The 23,754-nt window shown below is 35.4% G+C and overlaps 1 protein-coding gene across 4 annotated transcripts in view; it reads left to right on the top strand.

The window, feature by feature from the left end:
- The window catches only part of LOC150095098 (HEAT repeat-containing protein 5B), a 665,516-nt gene that overhangs the window by 554,795 nt on the left and 86,967 nt on the right, over positions 1–23,754 (top strand). For all 4 annotated transcript variants that reach the window (XM_090410861.1, XM_090410863.1, XM_090410862.1 and 1 more), the window contains one exon: positions 10,766–10,881. In XM_090410861.1, the coding sequence (XP_090266987.1) occupies positions 10,766–10,881 (116 nt within the window). The remainder of the gene's footprint in view (positions 1–10,765; positions 10,882–23,754) is intronic.

Consider the following 23,754-nt stretch of genomic DNA (forward strand, 5'->3'; position numbering starts at 1 on the left):
ACAGTTTGTAGCAAGGTGTCATTGGCATCTACAATAGGTGTTAGGGGGAGAATTAGGTTTGTGAATTTTTGGTAAACCGTATATCCTTATCCTATAGTCCTACAGAAGTTCTTCTAATGAAGAAGTGAAGAATTTTTTCAGGCACAATGCAGCTATCTGACACAAAGAAAAAGTAAAAGTAGGTCCTTGTGATAGATCTAAACAGCAGAGTAAGAAATGATTACCAGACATAGAAATGTATTGGGGAAAAAATGGGGAAATAGTGCAAAGCTAAAAATAATGGTAAGCGCTAGATTTCTGTTCAGGATATGGATTAGTTATTACTAATATCATGTTCCAATGTAAAAATATACACAAATTCACATGGAGAGAAGATGCAAGAAAACAAGAAATAGGGAAAGTCTCATTGAACTGATATCATTGATAATGATGTTTTCCCGCTACTTCGGGACACAAGCCTATACAGAAAATTTGAAATGGGAAGTACTCACCACTGAGGTCTTGAGCAGAATAAAATTGAATTTCTTATTGAAAAGAAGAGTGTTAAAAGATTTAAAATGAATCATAGTTGAGAAGCTTTCAGAAGTGAAGCGTAGACTAAACATTATTCACGAAAAATTGAAAGCATTTGAAAACAAGAACCTTGCTTTCAAATGCTTTCCTTGGAGATTCAATGGCAAATCCAAGAAAATAAAACAGTGATTCAACCTAGAAGCATAAGGTGAGGTTGTCTGCAAGGATAGAAAATTCAGAACTTCATGATGGACTCCGAAAGTTAAACAGGCAGTCAAGAAAAAAGAGAAACTGTATTGAAAGTACCTAGCATAAGTCAGCTTATGCTATTAGAGATACAGAGAGAAATAATATAACAAAGCAGCCTGCTGTGTAAAACTAGCTAAACAAAAGTAATGTGAAAGCTTTGGTAATAACATAGAAAATAAATAATGAAGGTTTATTTTCTTGATCATATGAATTAGTAAAATAATATTTGGTTTACAGATCAAGTATTGATAAAATTTTTAACTCTACCAAGTTTCGCCACACTGTAACTGTTGGCATCTTCAGGGCACTGACATATAGGCTTAAAGCAATCTCACAATTATGAGTAACTGTAAAACTGACAAGAATAATTACAAAATTATTTGTAATTATTCTTGTCAGTTTTACAGTTACTCCAGTTACTCATAATTGCGAGATTGTTTTAAGCCTATATGTCAGTGCCCTGAAGATTCCAACAGTTAAAGTGTGGCGAAACTAGTTGGTAGAGTTAATAAATTTTATCAATACTTGATCTGTAAACCAAATATTATTTTACTAATAGAAAATAAATATAAGCAAGGTGGTAAAATATTCTAGAGGCTATTGAAAAAAAGTCAGTAATGGAGGAAATAGTACTGTAAAAGGAATCAGAGATGATAAAGGTGACATGAAAACTGAAGATAGATATTCTAGTTGTCTGGAGTAATCACTTTAAAAGATTGCTAAATAAAACAAGCAGTGACAGCATGCTGGTAGAAACATTCAACAGGAATACATATCAGTACTTGAAATAGAAAAATCAATCAAAAACCTGGATTGTGGAAGGGCAGGTGGAGCAGATGATATTCAATCAGAATCTTTTTTTTTTTTTTTTTATGTATATTGATCCCATACATGAGAGGTCGAGGGGCCTATAGGCACATCAGTGCTGATGAGGACTGAGAAGTTTTTAGAAGAGTTGCAGGTTGTAGTTGTTTGGAAATACTTCTAGAGGACAGAGGTGGACAGAATTAAAAAGGATGAATAGAATCAGGTTTGGTGTTGGAACATCCCACCTAACTGACTGTTCCAATTATGTTGGTTTGTTAAACTTATTCTTCGTTAGTTGTTGATTGATGCTCATCTGAATATAAAGAAATTTATATTATACTGCGCCACCCTATATTCATATTAATCTAGATAATATAGAAGAATCAATCATCAACCATATTTATATTATCACTTTATTTTCAGGCCGAGGTTGTTAATAGCATTTAAGGCTTCCGCAAAGGTCCGATTCATTTTATGAGCAGTGCAATGAAAGGAAAGCAGACAAACACCAAGTTTAACTCAACAAAAGAAAACATTTAATGTGGAATAGTACAACATATACATTTGAATATAGCTATTTGCAAAAGGTTATCAAATTGAACAATTACAAAAATTCATATTCAGATATTAGTAACTTCTTATTTAGGTTTGAGGATTATGGCTAATGTTGACACTTCGTAATTCTTAAAGCATCAGTAATTCTTTCACATAGTTCTCTCTACCCAATTAGATGAATTAAATCATAAATATATTAGCTAAGTTTAAAGTATTCAGAATAATTACAATCCATTAACTATCACACATTAATTTTTCAGTTCTTTATGCTCAGTCAATCAAGTTGAGAATAGTTCTTAAAAGTTTAACCTTCCAAATGTTACAATAATTAATCTTATGACAGGCTACACTATATTCTTTCTCAGTCAGCTAACACTTAATAGATCAACATAACACTTATTATTTCGAGGGGAAAATACTTCAGTACATCTAACATCTGACCATTAATTGACATAACATCACAGCTAAGGTCAAAATATATCTGACAGAATTAACTGTTATAGCTTCACAGGTTATAAAAAGGCCAGCTCTTACTGCTTCTACACACATCGAATTCGCATAGGCACATTTGAAATTCTGGTTGACTTTTACTTTATGGCAACACAATTCAAAGAAATTTTCCACTATAATAACTGAATTATAGCCACAGAAATACACAAGTCTTGATGCACTTGGTTTAAGTTATCTATTAATTCCTTATTTTCTTCTATGTATTAACTTCAGTTCTGCACTATTCTTCCACTAACCATTTGGAATTTATCGTGGTATCAGAACTCCCATAGAAGTAATTCGAAATGCCTATTAATTCCTTGTCCTTTCCTAGTCGATTTACGGCACATATCAATTCCCCTTCTGCCACTCGCTGCTGTCTCTAAGGCTTCTTCTTACTTTTTACTTTTGTTTTCCAATCAACTACGTTCTCTTTTTCCCGCCAAAATCTGGTTCTAACCAGTTCAGCTTATATCCTGACTTTTCTCATCATACACAGTAGCTCACGCTCTCCACACGAGCTAACTAAAAATAAACTCTGTTTCTCCATTATTAGCTAATCAAATCCCATCAGTAGAATTCCATAAATTTACTTTCACTTACAGAGATAATAAAAAATATTTTTTTTAAATATATCGCAGTTCATATAAAGTACATTTAAATTTATATACACGCAGTTTCTTATAATAAATTTTACAGAATAAAGTAATTAAAATGAATGACATTTTTATATAGAGTCTTTTTATTACTATTACATATCCTAAGATTATATAATTAATTAATAACAAACAAAACTCAAAGCATTTATATGAATAACATATTACAAGCAAGAGACTAACGACAAATAATATTTACAAGTCTTGCTTATGACATGGTGGATTATGTTAAATATGAATGAAGTATTATAACTTAAATATAAAGAGCCAACAGGCTTCATTTCAGCGATATAAACATTAATTAAATTAAGGGGATATTAGATCCCAAATTGTTTTAAAACCGAATAAGAAACTCAAAGATTGGAATCCGAGAGTTTCATGCCGAATATAGTATAAAAAACTATAAAAGTATCGGCGAATACTAGCATGAGCTAAATGCAAGTAGTCCTAGAACATAGTACAAGCACGGGCAACTCGTTGCAAAGGTGGGGAAAGTTCTGATCGCTATTCTTGATATTTTCCGTAATGTAAAAACACATTTCCTAGGAAATGTATGCTGTTATTACATTATGGTGGGAGGTCACTACCCTGACCGGTTTCAGCCTTTTTTGAGGCTTCATCAGTGAGTAGCTAGACCAAATTAATACCAAAGGGTATAGCGAAAAGAACTTATATACTCTGCTATACGAGTTGTCCGAAAAGGTGCACCCATTAAGTTACTTATAATAAGAAACTCAAAGATTGGAATCCGAGAGTTTCAACCCAAGAATAGTGATCAGAACTTTCGCCACCTTTGCAACGAGTTGCCCGTGCTTGTACTACGTTCTAGGACTACTTGTATTTAGCTCACACTAGTATTCGCCGATACTTTTATAGTTTTTTATACTATGTTCGGCATGAAACTCTCGGATTCCAATCTTTGAGTTTCTTATTCAGTTTTAAAACAATTAAGTATTATAATATACAGAATATCTTTATTCACAATTTAACAAAAGCCTACTCTTTCTCTGAAAAATTTTTCTTTAAAGAAAAATTTTTCACATAAGATTCATTGGTGGAGGAATCAGACTTTCATTTTTTTTTTTTTTTGGTCTGAGATTATATCTAGTTTGGATAAAACTTGGTTCCTTATTATGATTTGTGCATTTATTCTCGTTCACTTTATCATTAAATTCTTATTACCTTGATTATCAAAGTCAGCATGTCTTCTATGCCTGTAGTATGGGACTGTCTCTTCAGAAATAAATTCATGTTCTCCGTTGATATTATTGTGTTTTGGTTGTTTTGTATTATTTGTGTTCTTTCTGTAATTACTTTTTCTATGGTAATTCTTTCTTTTTCCCCATATTGCCTCTAGTGAATCCTCTAGGCAGACTAATTGGTCAGGTCTCTTCTTGAACAATTTTAATCAGTCCTAGTGGATGATTAGAGTTCTTTTTAATTCTGTTGATTCTCTTATCCGAAAGTTGACAGGATCTTTTCAACAATTTCATAAGGTCCCGTTGCACATTTTCCAAACTTCCCTGTTTTCTTGTTACTAGGCTGTTGTCATAAAAGTACTAAGTTTCCAGGTTTTAATTCTTTGTAAATTCTCAATTTATTTGCATAGGCTCTAACCCTTTGTGAGCTGTTTTGACTGGCTTCTGCTACTAGGTCATGTGCAACTTTGTTTTCAGTGATCATATTGTTAAGGTACTCATCAATGTCTGGAAATCCAGAGTTTGCATGTGAGTCCTTGAAATCACTGGGAAACAGTGGTTCAAAACCATATAAAACCACAGCGGGGGCTTCTTTTATAGCAGCATGCAAGGCTGTCCTACAGGCAGAAAGGGTGTGTGAAAGGAAATTATCCCAATTAGACAAATGATTATCAACAAATTTGGATAGGGTTTGTTTCAGGGTACGATTCATCCTCTCACACATTACGTTTCCCTGGGGGTGATAGGGAGTAGTGAAAAGCTTTCTTATCTACAATAATTTACATAACTGAAGCATGACTTCAGCTGTAAAGTTTGAGCCTTGATCAGTGAGGAGTGTTTGGGGGGGTTCCATATCTTGAAATTATCATTTTAAATAATTTGTTAGCCACTGTTTGTGCAGTTTGATTCTTCATAGCTGTGGCTTCTGGAAACCTAGAAAAACATATCTATCACAAGAAGTATATACTTGTTTCCTTTAGAACTAATAGGGAGCAGACCTATGATGTCCATGGCTATAGCTTGAAAAGGGCGACTAGGGAAGGGAAAGGTTGAAGAGGAGCCTTTCCTCCATAATTTGATTTTCTTTGACATAGATGGCATGAAGACGCATAACTTTCAACGTTTCGTCTCATTCCCTTCCACACGTCTCTTATTCTCCCCCATATCCGAAAGAAACCTTGGTGTCCTGCTAGATCAGCATCATGAAAGGTATACAATACCCAAGGAATCATGACAGCAGGAGCTACTATTTTGTCCTTCCAATTTCTGGTGATATCTTGTTTTGCTAACAGGAGGCCATCATCATCATCCAAGAATAAAGAATGCAGAAAGGAGTGTTCCTCCAAGATTCTCTCCCCTTTCTTGATTCGTTGATATATCCCCCCCCCCCATGTCAGGTCTTGTTTTTGTGCATCTATTATGGAGAATTTGCTCCAATTCTGAAGGTGTGGGGGTTTTCCTTTGTTTTCTTCTCCCTCGTTTGTTTTGGCTATCAAGTTCATTATCTTTTTCTTTGCACTGGTACTTTCATCTACTTTATCATCTGAGGCCCTCGATAGGTAGTCAGCAACTACATTAAGTTTTCCAGGAATATAGCATATCTGTATTTGGAATTCTTGGAATTCTAAGGCCCATCAAATAATCCTTTGGTTTTTATCCTTCATTGTGGATAAGAAAGTTAGGAGTTTATGGTCAGATCTTAAAAAAATTTCTTGTCCTAGTAACATATATCCGAATTTCCTTAAGGCATGCACAATAGCTAGTGTTTCTTTTTCAATAACTGAGTAATTTTTTCTGGTGCAGATAGTTTTCTACTCAAGAATGCAATGGGTCTAATTTCTTCTTCTTTCTTTTGTTCTATTGCAGCTGCAATGGTGTCATCTGAGGCATCTGCTGCAAGACAGAAAGGTTTTTCAAGTGTGGGATGAGCGAGGACAGGAGATCTGGTTAATGCTAAATTGAGGGATTTATGGGCAGATTCCTGTTCCTTTCTCCAAAAGAACCTTCCCCCCTTTTTAGTTAATTTGATTATGGGTTCCATTATTTGAGAACAATTGGGAATGAATTTTTTATAGAAGTTTACCATTCCTAAGTACCTTCGTACTTGTCTCACAGAGGTGGGAATTTTTGCCCTTAGAATGGCAGAGATGTTTTCTTGAGTGGGGATTATTCCAGTTCACTGACAACATGTCCTAGGTATTCAACCTTCTTCATGAAGAGTTTACAGTTTGAGAACTTCAATGATAGATGTGACGAGTTCAGTCTGTTTAATACATTATCTAAGATTTCTTTATGTGATGTTAGGTCTGGTGTGTAAATTAATAGGTCATCTTGGAAACATATGACTTCCTTTCCCAACATGTCTGAGAGTACAGTGTTCATCAGACACTGAAAACTCATAGCTGAGTTTCTGGCCCCTTGAGGAAGCCGACAGAGTTGGTATTTTTGCCATCGAGTGGTGAAGGCAAAAAACTGTCTGTCCTCTTTTATAAGAGGTATCTGAAAATAGCCAGAGTTCAGGTCCAATTTCGAAAAGTACTTTGCTTCTTCTAGACTAGTCAGAAGTTCTTCTATGTTACATAGAGGAAAATCAATGGGCTTTGTGACTTTATTAATCTCACTCAGATCTAATATAAATCTCAGATTTCCATCAGGCTTTTCCACCAACAAAAAGGGCTATTCCATCTGGAATTAGACTTTTCTATGATCCCAGCTCTTTCATAATTATTTAGAAGGATTTGAAGCTATCTAGATATTTAAGGGGGGGTTTTGTACTGCTTAGTGTACACAGGCGATTCTGCAGTGATTTGAATGAAATGTTCTATCTTGTCTGTACAGGATAACGAGCTAATATCTTCATTGAATGTTTGGGGATACTTTTGGGAAATTGATAGAATGAATTTCCTTATTTCTACTCTATCGGTCTTTGACTCTGCCAAATTGGTGGTGAGGCTCGAACAGAGGGAGCTAGCAACACAATCACAGAGGGTGGCAGAAAAACTGAAGGATGGCCATTTGTTCAGTATACCTTGATGCCACACGCAGTCAGAAGCTTTGGAAATGCCAAGGATAACAGCATAAGGTTCTCTGAACCTTTCCATGGTACATGTCCAGTAGTGGTGTGATATATGCTACAAGGTCAGCTAGATCTTGAATGGCAGAATCCGCACTGCCGGTTGCTGATTAATTTGTGGACCTGTACGTAGTGGAGTAATTGACTGTTGATGACTTTCTCCATTATTTTAAAGAAAACTGAGGTGATGGCAATTGGTCGGTAGTTTGACAGACTTTTTTGAAATAGGATGGATATAAGATTGCGTCAATGCATTGGGATAAGCACCAGATATGTATAAAAAAATCATAGAGATGATTGCAGGAAGAAATGCTCAGAAATGGAGGTATACAAGTTTTACAGTGCCTACACTACAATAATTGAGAAGGCCTGATCAGAAGGTCATAGGGTCAAATTCCAGATGATTAAAGTAGAGCTCTCATAGTACCTATCTATAAAAGGGGAAATAAATGTGAATTAGAGAAATTTCCCTGTTGAGTGTTCCTGGTTAATTTATGCAAGAATAATTGAGCAAAGACTAAGAAAAATTGTGTATTGAAAGCTTGAAGAAAAAGAAGCTGGGTTCAGGCCAAATGAAGGTTGTGAGGATCACATCTTCTCCTTAAGAGTTGGGAAATCATGGGAATATAACAAAAATCTGTATTCAAGTTGTTTAGATCCAGAAAAGGTACGTGACATGGTGCTAAGAGAAAAGCTATTCAGAATGCTACAGTTATATCGTGTAAATGGGACATTATATCAAGCGATACATAGTCTATATATAAGTTGTTAGTCAGCAGTTGGAATTTGAAAGAGACATGGGAAGATGGTTTGATGTTAAATCAGGTGTGAGACAAGGGTGCACATTATCTCCACTGTTATTCGTCATCTATATGGATCACATTATGAAGAAAGTGGTATTAAGTCTGATATCAAAATTGGAGATGTTAATCAAATCTCTTTACTTTATGTAGATGATGTTGTACTTCTGAATAAATCCAGTACAAGTCTGCAGGATTCCTTGACTTAATTCAATAACTGTTCTAGTTAATTTGATATGGAAATCAACAATACAAAGATAATCAAAATTTGGCAGAAACATTTAAAATATCAACTGCATCCTGAATGGAGAAGCTATAGAACAAGAAAACATTTCAGCTGTGTAGGCACAATCTTTTTTTTTTTTTTTTGATGCTTTTAGAATTGGTTCCGCAGTCTGTAAATCATGGAATGGCTCACATGTAAAGCCTCTAGTCTTACAATGGTAAACCATTGTAAGACTAGATACCACTCAAATTCATTGGTTAAATGACTTGCAGCCAAGAATTTTGCTATCATGAAATGTCTTGTTCTCAATCCAGACATTATATGGAAAACCACTTCAAAATGCTCAATTTATGCTGAGTTTATTTGCATGTACAGCACCACCACTCATTTGTATAAGCTCATTTGTAATGGCTCTACATCACTTTTTACATAATGTACCTGACTTTCGTGTGGTTTCCCCTCCCCCACTCCTGAGTTGTTGCAATTTTTCTCTTGGTTTAATTTATTGAAACTGGTGTGGTCTTGTCATAAGATACTTATTTTGGAATGTGTGTGTGGAACTTCACAGAGTCAGCATCCTTGCATATTGAGGATGTTCTGAAGACTAACTGGTTCTTCATCATGGTATTCAGCAGGCATCTCTGTTAACCACTTAGTGGATTGTGTAAATTTAATATATTACATATGCAATAAAAGACATAACAAAAGACTACAATAAAATTCCAGTATAGCATAATAGAAACAACCAAACATGCACTAAATTCAAAAAATTCAAAAGACTACAATAAAATTTCAGTATAGCATAATACTGGAAACAACCAAACATGCACTAAATATTACTGCAGATTAACTGAAACAGTCACGTGTAACCAAAATAGAAATGCAGAATACTAATCAACTAAATTAGTTCACTGATATTTTGATTTAAGTATCACAAAACATCCTTCCATACAACTAAGATAACAACATATGTTTCTTATTTCTCTAAAGCACTTCTAACAAAAAATTAATTATTAAACATTGTTCTTAGATGTCTATAATCCAAATACAACTCAAAAAATTGATCTATATGCATCTCTCAAAGATGAAATCTATGTGCTAAATTCCTATTTCATATGTGAGCAGTACTTCTGAATGTCAAGTCCATGCTCTTGTAACTTATCTTGTTTCAAACAGACAATAAGTCTGGAATTGGCCCAGCATGGAGTTGACACTAGCTATACAGCCCTTAGAGATAATACCAGATTTCTTTTGTCAGAGTATCTTTAAATATGAACATTTGTTTTAAAGAAAACTCTGAAGGGTATGTCTTATTGCACTCAAATCTTAATCACAGTGATCAACTTGCCATTCCCACTTGGGAAACTTTGAGGCAGGGAATAAAATTGGTAAAATAATTCCACTCTCCTTAAATTCTTAATAGTGTTTTAGTTTGATCTTAGTACATATGTGGTTACATTAAACAAAGGATAACTATTATTAAAGCATGTACTTATAATCATGTGAATTTGAATTTCCTTGAGTATAACAATGTTTTGTTGTACTGAGCATGTCTGTTAAAATAGTTCAGCTAAATTAAATATGCTACTTTTTCACTGTGATCACATAATCTTTCTTCATCTTCTTGTTAGGTGGTAATGATTTTCATTGCTTAGTGTGAGACTAACACCTTGCTCGCTAAATTTGCTAGATGTGATTTTAAAAAAAGTTCCATGTTTGGATTCTACAGCAGGTTTCTAGACCGTTTCTAGTTTCTAGTTCCTAACCCTTAGCCTAACATGGTACAGTGTGTTAGAGGTTTACAGTCTAATAAGTCTGGAATTAGAGATGTGATTCTGTGGGTAAGATTCGTATAATTTTTTTTTTTTTTTTTGCAATAATAGAATTGCAAATTAGCAAGATAAAAGGAATAAATTGTTTTTTATATTTATACATATAAAAGCATATTTATACAGTAAACAACGGATTTCTACCAGCACTTCATTTTGAATCTTTTTGCAGAATTCTATTCTCAGCAGCTATTAGCCTCTTCACATTAAATTATTTGGTACTCCTATTTGACTCATTTGTATTTATAACTTTCACTCACAGATAAGAATTTGACAAAGCTTGAATTAAATACTGAAAAACATAAATAATTTTTAAAAATTTAAGTCAAAGTAAAATCAGCTTTAATTTCTTCTTCCTTATCCCAACAGACTTCTTCTTACTAGAGAATCTTCTCAGTGCCAACTATTAGTAATGGAAGTAGCTAAACTTGTAGTTCATGCTCATAAAGAGGCCCGTGAAGCAGAAAGAAAGAAAAGATTAAGAGGTAAATTATTTGAGATATTTATCTCTGAAGGTTTTCTGTAATTTCACAATGCTTTAAAACTTTATTTAAATTTTTTTACAAACTTAACTTTGCTAAATGTTTAACTACATTTATTTACTATATATTAAGTTGGATAACTGAAATTTTTATGTTAATAGCACTTATGTTCAACAGCCCTACATGTACCATTTGAACATATATATATATACTTTCTTTTAGGGTTACATGGTGATCAGCATTCATTTTAAAAATTTTTATGGAATTTACAACCATGTTAAAAAAAACTTTTTTTATTATCCCGACATTTCGATCTTCACATCAAGATCATCATCTGGAGCATACATAAATATACAGGACAAGCTGAGTACATCATTGACTGTAAGCTAGAGAAACAATGATTTGATCACATGTTATTCTACTGGCGTGACCTCTGGTGGGGAAAAAAAAAATTATATCAAGCTAAATTCTATTTTACAGTGACAGGAATAAACATTCTTCTAGATGGTTTTCTTTCAGAAACAATTGGTGTCCTATTTTTAGAATTACAATTCTTATTTTTGATTTACAATACTGGATTTTCTACAGTCCTGTTTATAGTTGTTATTAGTGAGGAAGGTCGAATATATATACCTTCCATATGTTTGGGATTTTTAGACCATCATTATTGTTCAGGTTGATGTGGTTGATAATAATCTCACAGGCTTTCTTGAATTTCCGTTCATACCATGTTTTAGTGTGATGTAGACAGCTGGTGGTTTTCCAGACAGTTCTGTGTAAGGTATTCAGGGCATGATCAGAAAGGCCAGCTTCACCATAATTATTATATTTAATGTGTCGTTTATGTTCCTTTTGTCTAATAGGAATTGTGCATCCTGTTTCTCCTATATATGGTATGTTGCTAGTACAATAAATCTGGTATACTCCAGGGTGTGCTTTGATTTGAGTAAGCTTTTTAATTTTGCAGGAGGTTTAAAGGTGGCTTTGAGGTTGTACTTTTGTAGTACTCTGTTTATTTTGTCTGATTTCCTTTAATGTAGGGAATGGTTATAGTTTTACTATAGTCTGGTTTGTCTTTGTTTTTTATTGTGGTTTTGTAGAGAATTTTGTTAATAGTATTTTGGCTATATCCGTTTTTTTGTAAGTTATTACTGATAATTTTAAATTCGTCTTTCAGTGCCTGTTCACTGGAACAGATCGTCTGAACTCTGCTTTTTAGCATGTTGATTACACCTAGTTTTTGTGTTAGGTGATGGTAGGAGTTTATGTGTATATATTGTCCCATATGTGTCGGTTTTCGGTAAACAGTGAAGGAAAGATTGCCCGAGGGAAGACGTGTGACAAGTGTATCTAGAAAAGTAAGTGTGTTGTGTTTTTCATTTTCAATTGTGAACTGTATGCATATGTGTTGTTTGTTTAGGTGGCTAAGGAATGTGCCTAATGTCTGGTGGCCATGGGACCAGATCGCGAAAACATCGTCAACGTATCTAAGCCAGACTTTGGGTTTTAGAGGGGAGGAATCTAGGACTAGTTGCTCAAAATGTTCCATGTAAAAGTTAGCTTAGCAATAGGGGGAGATAATGGCAAGCCCATGCCTGTGCCTTCTTTTTGTAAGTAGAAGGCGTTTTGCCATACAAAATAACCCAACCGTAATACATGCGCAAAGAGCACCGTGATATCTGGAGGGAATTTGTTCTGTAGGAGAAGGATTGTGTCATTGATTGGGACATTTGTAAACAGGGCAGAGACATCAAAACTGACTAATAAATCATGTTTTTCTAATGTAATGTCTTTGATGTTTATGAAGTGTTGTGTGTTTTTGATATAGGAGGGTAAATGACCTACCAACTCCTTGAGTCTTCCGCTAATTTTTTGGCTAAGTGATACATTGGGCTATCAATTCCTTCAACGATAGGTCTTAGCGGGGTGTTTTCTTTGTGAATTTTCGGTAGCCCGTAAATTCTTTGGGAGCGCGTAGTGAGGACAGTTTTTTGACCGTATCTTCGGGCCATGTGGTAATTGACTTAAGTAGTTTCTCTGTTTTGTTTTTTGTTCTGTTAGTTGGGTTGTAGTTAACTAATTTGTATGTGTTATTGTCAGAGACCAGCAGATTCATTTTTTCTATATAAGTGGTACGGTTTAAAATGACAGTGGCATTTCCTTTATCGGCTCTATTATCAACCACCCCAACCTGAACAATAATGATGGTCTAAAAATCCCAAACATATGGAAGGTATATATTCAACTTTCCTCACTAATAACAACTATAAACAGGACTGTAGAAAATCCAGTATTGTAAATCAAAAATAAGAATTGTAATTCTAAAAATAGGACACCAATTGTTTCTTAAAGAAAACCATCTAAAAGAATGTTTATTCCTGTCATTGTAAAATAGAATTTAGCTTGATATAATTTTTTTTTTTCCACCAGAGGTCACGCCAGTAGAATAACATGTGATCAAATCATTGTTTCTCTAGCTTACAGTCAATGATGTACTCAGCTTGTCCTGTATATTTATGTATGCTCCAGATGATGATCTTGATGTGAAGATCGAAATGTCGAGATAATAAAAAAAGTTTTTTTTAACACGGTTGTAAATTCCATAAAAATTTTTTAAATGAATTGAACATATATACAATTAAAAAACAAACATAATCATTACTGACAGAAGGAGAGAGAATAACTAGGGACAGGAGATTCTTAATTTTTCATTTGCTAATCTTCAGAATTTGGAGAGACTGCTGCTGGAAGGAGAGTAATGAGTTCAGAGAATGATTAGAGCAAGTAAGAAGCAATATGAAAGAATGGGAAAGTAAGGAATGAGAGATTTGAAGTGGTGCTTATGAATGAAGAAATGGGTAGCATGAGTTTAGAGAATAAGAGAACAAGTGTGCAAGACAAACAGAAAGACTCAGGGTGGACAGGGGAACACAGCGTGAGAAATTGATGCTCCAAGAGGATGTGAATGCATGTATAGACAAAAAGGGAAGGGGATGACCTGAGATGTAGGGAAAAACAATTGGATTTGAAGGTCTGGAATGAGTAAGGAAAAAAAGAAATGGCTCAAGGAAAGTAGTATGGCGAAGTGACATCTAATAAGTGGTATCAGTGAAACTTGTTATAGATTCAGGAATGAGCTGTTATGTTTGTATACCATTACTAGAAGTATCAGAAACAAGGGGAAATTAAATGGTTGCATTAATTGAGTTCATTCACCCAAAAATTGTTGGAATAATTGAGACATGACCGGATGAGGATGAAATCCTGACTGGAAAGAGTTGGAAGGGCTACTGATGATAGAAAAAGAGTCATGTCCATATGAGGTAGATGCAAGGGGGAAATAGTGGTAGTGGTTTTGAGACAGTATGGTTTGAGATAGAGGTGAATAGAAAGAAATACTTCATTGTATGTTGCTATAGACCTGATAATATGGAGAGTAGTTACCAGGAAATGTTTAAGCAAATTACCCAAGTAAATAGGAAAAGGGTGAACATTATGGATGATTTTAATTAGAGTAGCCTAGATTAGGATGAAAAGATAGCAACTGAAAGTAAAGAAAATGACTTATTGAGGTTTTTTGAGAGACCTCTACCTCAGGCAGTATTTAACAGAGGGCACATGAGGATTTGAGAGTCTTGGATTTGATCCTCTCATCAGAGGATGATATCATAAATGAGGTGTCAAATCTTCCTCCAGTTGGTGAGAGTGACCGTGAAGTGGTTACATGGGTGGTTGCCAGCCATGTGAAGACTTCCATGAGTAAAGGGTATATATGGAACTACAAGGCTGGTGATTATGGGGTGCTCGAGAGACAGCTTGCAACTGTAGCATGGAGTGAGGAGTTGGGTAATATTCAAGAACTGTCTAGTAGAAGCAACATCTAAATGTATTCCAAAGATCAGAAGATTGAATAAGGTAGGTGTGAAATGGATGAATAAAGAGATTAAGCATGCAATACAGACAAAAATAGCATTATGAAGGCAACATAAGAGGAGTGGTAATAATCAGTTCCATGAGGAATACAAAGAACAGGCAATGAGAATAACTCAGTTGGTAAGAGTACCAAAAGTTCAGTATGAGCAGCAATTAGCTAATGATGCCAAAAAAAAAAAAAATCCTAGGGAGCTTGTTCGATTTGTAGCCAGCAAAAAAATAAAAATAAAATAAAATAACAATAATAACAAACTTTTTCTAAAATAAAGAGCCAAAAGACTTCACTTCAGCAATGTAAAATTATAAAAATCATGTGGATATTAAATCCATCATTATTTCAAAGCTGAATATAGAAACTATAAAAGTTTCATATGAAATTTGACCAGAGAGCTTACGGGAATACACTTGCCGGTATTTGCGAGTTACTAGCCAGACCTTAAAGGAGACATGCACGCTATGACAGCATCCATATATTCGCCTCCTATGGACGCTGTCATAGCATGCATGTCTCCTATAAGGTCCGGCTAGGGCAACTCGTAAATACCAGCGAGTGTATTCCCGTAAGCTCTCTGATCAAATTTCATATGATACTTTTATAGTTTCTATATTCAGCTTTGAAATAATGCTGGATTTTAATATCCACTTGATTTTTATAATAAAAAAAAAAGATTATGGTAGAATGGCATTGATTGGAGAAAATGGCATAAGGACAACTGCAGCATAGGATAAAGTTGAGATATTTAATGAGCAGTTCAGTCTTTTATCCTTCTAAATGTGACATAATGGAGAGTTTGATAGCAGTAGATGATAAGAAGGAGAGACTGACTGTCAGTGAAGAAGAGGTATATAGGGAATTAAGCAAACTTGATATTAATAATGCTGTGGGACTTGATGATATATCACTACTTATTTTGAAGGAATGTGCCAGGGAGTTGACATCTTCCTTTACATATTTGTTTAATATGAGTTTTACATTTGGTCAGGTTACAAAGGAGTGGAAGGAAGGCAAGATTGTACCACTTCATAAAAGAGGTGACAGAATTGAAGCATCAAATTATAGGCCAATCTGTGTGTCAAATGTTGTGCTTAAAGTGTTGGAAAGACTGATGAAAATCAGGATCCAGACGTGTTGACAACAATGGCATCATCTTTGATGGGCAGTCTACTTAATTATTATAATAAGGTGACAGTGTCATTGGATGTGGGAGATGGATACACAGTAGTACACTTAGACTTTGCAAAGACTTCCCATTATTATTATTATTACAGGCTACTCCAAAGAGTCCTTAGACTCATCGAGGGAAGCCCTAAACATCATGCCAAGTACTATTCAACATTTGCGCAGTATCTATCATACTTTGTTTTGAACTCATTCACAGTCATGGCACCCACAACAGACTGGCAACCTATTCCATTCATTTGCCACTCTCCAACAAAAAAATCTGGTTTTAACTCTTGCTCTGTTTCCAAGGTGGCTCCCAATTCTCCCACCATCATGCCTGTTCTGAAAAATTTCCTCTGAATTAATCTTGTAAAAATCATCAGTAATTTGTATGTCTCAATCATGTCACCCCTTTTCTGCCTATCAACCAGTTTCTGTAAATCACAAATCTTCAACCTGTTCACATAAGGTTCATTCCATAAACCTGTTACCATCTTGATCACTCGCCTTTGGATCATCTCCACCTCCTCCTCATCACCAAGAAACCCTGACAACCAGATCTGCATACAGAAGTCAAGATGGGGTCTTATCAAGGCTCAATAAAGAGTAACAATAACCTGCTTGTCTCTGCTCGTCAAAGTGTTCTTCAGTAACAAAGTAATCCGGTGAGCTGTTTTAGCCACTTTTGGTATGTGCCCCTAAACTTTAACTCCCTATCCAGTAACACTCCCAAGTCTCTGGCTTCATCAATTTCCTGTAGTATAGTTCCACCAATGTGGTATACAGCTGGTAATCTTTCCACCCCAAAATGCATAATCTTACATTTTGCCACATTAAACTGACATCAATTTTGCATCATGGGCAAACAAGTGAACTGTTCCTTTCAGATCGTCTCCTATATCATTAATGTACAAATTAAACAACAGCAGTTGAAGAACAGAGTCCTATGGCACGCCACTAGTCACAGGCCTTCTTCTGGACTCTGCTCCTGAATAAACTACTCCCTGACATCTCACCATCAACCACCTTATTATCCACCTCACCAACCCTGTATACAAAGATGGTCTGAAAAGTTCTCGGCCTAATAATGGAAAAACTAATTTATAATTTCAAAATTATTTTTATTTTTCAACATGATTTCCCTTAAGACTAATATGTTTATTCCAGTGATGCTCCAGCTCCATTCTCCCATCCCTATATTAGTTCTCAGTAAGATCTGCAAAATACTCCTCTGCAGCTGCAATCACCTCTTGATTTGAAGAAAAACACTGACCAGAGAGGAAGAGTTTTAATTTTGGGAAGAGATAGAAGTCAGAGGGAGCCAAATCTGTGGAATAGGGTGGATGTTCCAACAATTCATAGTGCAGATCCCTTAATTTTCCCATTGTCAAAACACCTTTGTGGGCAGGTGATTGTCCTGATGAAAGATGATTTTTTTCTTCTGCAAATCCGGGTCTTTTCTCACGAATTTTTTCGTCTAGTCTGGTTAAAAGATTGGAATAATATTCTCCAGTTATTGTTTTACCCTTTCCAAGATAATTAATAAACATTCCAAAACACCGATGCCATGACCTTTCCTGCTGATGGAACCGACTTTGTCTTCTTTGCCACCGAACAACAGGCTTCTGTCCACTGTTTTGACTGTTGTTTGGATTCTAGTGTGTAATGGTGAATCCAAGTCTCATCTATAGTAATAAATAGATGCACAAAATCAGTTTTATTCTGGTTGAAACATTCTAAGCAGAGTTCAGAGATTTTTCATGCGAGTGCATTTTCGATCTGCTGTGAGCAAGCGCGGCACCCATCTTGTGCAAAGCTCTTTCATTTGCAATTCTTCATGCAATATATATCCTACATGTTCTTTTGAAATGCCTATAGTCCCAGTAATTTCATGCACTTTGACTCACCGGTCCTCCAATATCATGTGCACTTCATCAATGATTTCTGGCATTGTTCCACTTTTTGGACGTTCTTCACGTGGATCATCTTCAAAGCTGGTACGGCCACTTTTAACTCGGCAACCCATTTCTTAATAGTCAAAAATGAAGGAGAAGACTGTCCATAAACGTTTATGAACTTCGATGAATTTCTTTTGGCATTAAATCTTCTTTTACAAAGAATTTTATAACTGCACAATACTCAATTTTATCCATTTCAAGGGATACAGACAACACTTTTGCTTCATGAAGCTGTATAAAACAAACTACTTGATAGAATGAGTTGCAATTTCCATGGATGCTTATGACAGATGTATCAACTTAGAAAAAAAAAATCTTGCCGATAGTGTTGCCATCTATGGTCGAGGGTGAGAACTTTTCAGACCACCCTAGTATCTATCCCCATATTTTTTTTTTTTTTTTATGTTGAGCACATGCACAGGAGGTTGGTTGGTCAACTTATAGTACATTAGTACCTTGTATGGGTAGTGGGTTGGGAAGGGATGAATTTGTTTACATTTGATTTGAATGAGTTTAAATTGTATTCCTTGGGAAACACAGCAGGTGTAGAAACTATGAAAGTTTTTTAAGTTGACCAGAGAGCTTGCGAGAATGCATTCCTCAGCATTCCCGAGTTGCCTTAGTGTGGACTACTTAAAAGACAGGATCATAGACATCTGCCTTTTATTATTCCATTTTGATAAGGTTTCACTGGCTTGACAGCTGTTTTAAACTGGTTGGAACTTTTCCAGACTTTTTTTTTTTTATGAACTTTTACGCACCAATCGAGAGTTTGCTTACGAAAAATACATTTCTCTGACCTTTCAAGTTCGTTAGTACTGAATGAGAGTTTTTGCTCTCTTATAGTTTCTGCCTGGTCTCTGAAGAGAACCAACCAATTCGAAATAGCTATCAGGCTAGTGAAACCTTATCAAAATGCACTAATAAAAGGCGAATATATAGACTCTTGAGCAGCGCCTATGTCTTTTAAGTAGTCCACACTAAGGCAACTCAGGAATGCTGAGGAATGCATTCCCAGAAGCACTCTGGTCAACTTATGAAACTTTCATAGTTTCTACATTTGGCTCTGAAATAATGCCAGATTTAATATCCACTTTGCTTATGTAATTTTGCATTGCCAAACTGATGCCTTTTGGCTCTTTATTTTATTAACACGTTCGCTGCCAACTACGAGTATACTCGTATGTCGATTACTGACCTATGCCAGCATGAGTTAACCCATAATATAAGCACATTAATTTGGACCCTTGGCTTTGAATAAAACGGAGAACACGTCTGGGGGCTTGGTAGAAGGAAAATAATTTCAGCAAAAGTATACTATATTATAAGAGGTATTGTTGCATAAACTTTATATTTATTAATGCAAATAAAACAATTTTTTGAAGTTTTTTCAGCGTATACATATATTTATATACAATATATCATCATCTGAGTCATCGCTAGAGTTGTCTGTAGGATTATAATCATCTTCGGAATCGGAACCAAATAATTCATTTCATTCATCATCGCTCATATTAGCGTAAGCTTCTAATTCTTCATCAGTAAGCTTTCTTTTACTGGCCATGGCGTAATTGAAGGTTTTTATTTAGATAATTTTAAATAATTGTAAGACTAGACGCAATAAACCTGAATGGCACTGAATGTCACTGACTCTGAACTCAAGTTATACAGTCGTCAGTGCATATAAGACATAGGTGGGGGTGATACAAGATTACTCGTAGTTGGCATATGAAACAAAATTCTGTCTCATAAGCCAGCTACGAGATAACTCGTACTGACCTTGTAGAAGTGAAAGTGCTTGGTGTGCGGTAACAAACTATTGCCCGAGGAGCGTGGCAGCAAACGTGTTAAATACTGTATGTATTTTATGGTAAACCCATACAAAAGAGGTTATTTAATCTATAATATATTAGTACTGTGGGTGGGTTCCAAAGCTTATGTGTATGACATGAGGAACCTTTATCAGACATTTTCAATCAAATGGTGAGTTAGCTGATCTCATATAGAGGATTTTTTTCTTCGAGAAACTTCAGTTTTTCTTCTCTCAAAAAAAAGGGCAAACCAGCCAGGAGAACACACAGACAAAAATACATTACATGCTTAGTATTGGTTTCATGAGAATAATGCTTTACTTCCTGGAAGGCCTCACTCACAGCCATTCCATCATCGTATGCTGACATACTAACTGTGGATGGGCAGAAAGCTGAGGAGAACAAAAACTTTAATTGGATATGAAGATGTGTAGATTGTATCCTATCCTTTGGGAAACACTATGGGAAGGGAATGTTCCAAATGACATCAGTAGAAGGGGATAATAAATGTCTTCGGCATTTGCAGTTGAATTGTGAAGGAGTATTGAATAGCTACTGAAATTTTTTTTTAAATATTTCAAGGTAGGTGAAGGAATTAATAGTACTAATTCTGATTAACTGTTATTATGGAAATGGTTGTAAAAAATGCAAGGAGCAGAATGTACGTGCGTGTGTGTGTGTGTGTGTGAAAGAATGAATTAATAAGAGATCACTTATTAATCAATTTAAGTGCTCTCTTTGTACTGAGTCAGATTATAACTTGGAGTTTTATATGATGTTACATAGTTCTAAAATACATGACAAGATTGAAAAATACAGCTTTGCTTTATTTGTATGAGAAGACCTCGACAGTTAGTTTTTTATAAAAATACATTACATAAATCTGCTAATGTTTTTTCATTACCTAAAGGAGAGTAGTGGTACTCTTTTAGCCGTAACATGTCAAATTAGTAGGAATAAAGTCTCCACCTCTTACCATATTGAGGTTGAGTGCATTTTCATATCATGCTAGATAAAGCCTATCAATTTTAACTAAATCTTGAAATCAATTCAATAAATCAATAGGCTTTATCTAGCATACTATTTCATGAGTATTTTCTTTCAGTAAAAGTGTAAATATATCTCGCACTGAGTTAAATCCATTATTCTAACAGATAAGCTTAGGCGTTGATGGTTATTCATGACTTATATTTCACGGTATTAACAACACCACAAACACTTTTATCAACAAAGATGTTTTATTAACGCTAATATTTCGCTGATTTTCAACTCAGCATTATCAGAGCACAACACACATGTAAACGCGACAGTGAGTGAGTGAAACAATATAATTGCAAAAGACAAAAGATCTAAAGTCCTATTTTTGGCACCCTCTAATGAAAAAAAAAAAAAAAAAAACAGCAGTTATCCAGGAGTTTTTCTTAGGATAACCGTCTCCCAAATTTTTGGCAAATTAATGCAACCATATTTGTTAAGGTTGGGAGAATTCTTCAAAGTCATTGCTGACTCAAAAAATAATCTTTCAGATCTATAACGACTCCTAAATAGCACATTCGTTTTCCTCCATCTAATCCTGTGTGAAGGAGTGTCCAAAGCATGGTCTGCCAGTCCCGACTTGCCATAGTAATAGTAGCGAAGGTATCATTCATGTTCTTCCAGGCGGATGTTCACTGATCTTCCTGTTTGCCCATAATAGGCCAAGTCACAGTCACATGGAACTTCATACTCATACATGGAACTCCTGGGTGTGCTAAAGGGTGAAGTTTATCCTTTGGCGAGCAGATCAGAGTTGCCAGCTTGACATGTGGTTTGAAGGTGGTGCGAAGGCCATGTTTCAACAATACTTTGGCTATCTTTTCCGATGTACCTCTGATATAGGGAATAGAAATGGTCATGTTGTATTCTTGTGTATTAGGGGAGGGCAGAGTGATGGGCCTATGTAGTATTTTATCTATTTTGTAGGGATTGTAGCCGTTGGCTAAGAACGTATGGCGCAGGTACTGGAGTTCAGTGGTCAGAGCTGTATCGTTAGAACAAATGGCTCTGGCTCTGTGTGTAAGTGTTTTTAAAATGCCGTACTGTTGGACTGGATGATGATGTGATTGTTTATGTAGGTATCTTCCTGTGTGTGTGGGCTTTCTGTAAATAAAAAAAGATAGTGATCCATCTGAAAGGCGGGTGACTAATGTGTCAAGAAATGGTAAACAGTTATTTGATTCTTTTTCTACTGTGAAGTGAATTTTGGGGTGTTGGCTGTTTAGGTAGGTGACAAAAGCATGGGGCCAGATGGCAAACACATCATCTACATAGCGCAACCACACTTGTGGCTTGTATGTAGCTGTGGCAAGTACTTTGTTTTCAAAATGTTCCATGTAAAAATTTGCTAATGGGGGGGAGAGAGGGGGGGAACCCATAGCAGTACCATTAATCTGTTTGTAGAACTCCCCACCCCCCATGTAAAGTAACCTGCATTCATGGTAAATTGAAATAATTCAAAAATATCTGGGGGAAATTTAGACTTGATTAAATCAAGTGTGTCTATAAGTGGTACATTGGTAAATAGGGAGGTGACATCGAAACTAACCATTATGTCTGAATTTTTTAGGATTAGATTTTTAACCGGTGTTTTGAAATGAATTGAATTTTTTACAAAAGTAGAGGAGTTGCCAGTAAGAGGGTTAAGCGACTTAGCTAAATGCCGGGCCAGTTTATATGTGGGACTATCTATGCTATCAACTATGGGGCGAAGGGGAATATTGGTTTTGTGGATTTTTGGTAATCCATAAATACGGGGTGTTTTAACATGAATTGGTTTTATTTTCCTGATGATTTCTTTGGGCCATGATGTCACTCTTTTCAGTAATTTTCGAACTTTTTTTCTTTTGCGACATCGAAGGGTCTCGATGTATAATTTGATATGTGGAACTGTCACATATGAGATCTTGCATTTTTCTGTTATACTCGTCTTTATTCATGATAACTGTTGCATTTCCTTAATCGGCTTTTGTAATAATAATATTTTTATTATTATATAACTTTTTTAGGGCAGTTATTTGCTTACGTGGCATATTGCTTTTTGGAGGCTTAGCCTAGTTTATAATACTTGCTATGTCTAGTCACACGTTATTGGCCATTGCTGGTGGAAGATCGTGGATACCCCGTTCTACTTTCATCATAATTTCGTCATAACATATGAAGTCCCGGCCGCAACTTCGATGAGACTACGTGGTCGTAAACCTATCGTCGGAAACACTCACTGAAGAAGCCAAGAACGCTCTCAGTTTAGGACATAACTTTGCCGTCGCGCCCAAACAAATTCCTAAACTCGAAATTATGATGAAAGTAGAACGGGGTATCCACGATCTTTCGCCAGCAATGGCCAATAACGTGCGACTAGACATAACAAGTATTATAAACAAGGCTAAGCCTCCAAAAAGCAATATGCCACGTAAGCAAATAACTGCCTAAAAAAGTTATATAATAATAAAAATATTATTATTACAAAAGCCGATAAAGGAAATGCAACAGTTATCATGAATAAATAAGAGTATAACAGAAAAATGCAAGATCTCATATGTGACAGTTCCACATATCAAATTATACATCGAGACCCTACGATGTCGCAAAAGAAAAAAAGTCCGAAAATTACTGAAAAAAGTGACATCATGGCCCAAAGAAATCATCAGGAAAATAAAACCAATTCATGTTAAAACACCCCGTATTTATGGATTACCAAAAATCCACAAAACTAATATTCCCCTTCGCCCCATAGTTGATAGCATAGATAGTCCCACATATAAACTGGCCCGGCATTTAGCTAAGTCGCTTGCCCCTCTTACTGGCAACTCCTCTACTTTTGTAAAAAATTCAATCCATTTCAAAAAACTGGTTAAAAATCTAATCCTAAAAAATTCAGACATAATGGTTAGTTTCGATGTCACCTCCCTATTTACCAATGTACCACTTATAGACACTCTTGATTTAATCAAGTCTAAATTTCCCCCAGATATTT

Source organism: Typopeltis vanoorti, chromosome 21 (assembly GCF_054136105.1).
Source record: "Typopeltis vanoorti isolate ZY-2024b chromosome 21, IOZ_Tvanoo_1.0, whole genome shotgun sequence".
In the NCBI taxonomy this organism is placed as follows: Eukaryota; Metazoa; Arthropoda; class Arachnida; order Uropygi; family Thelyphonidae; genus Typopeltis; species Typopeltis vanoorti.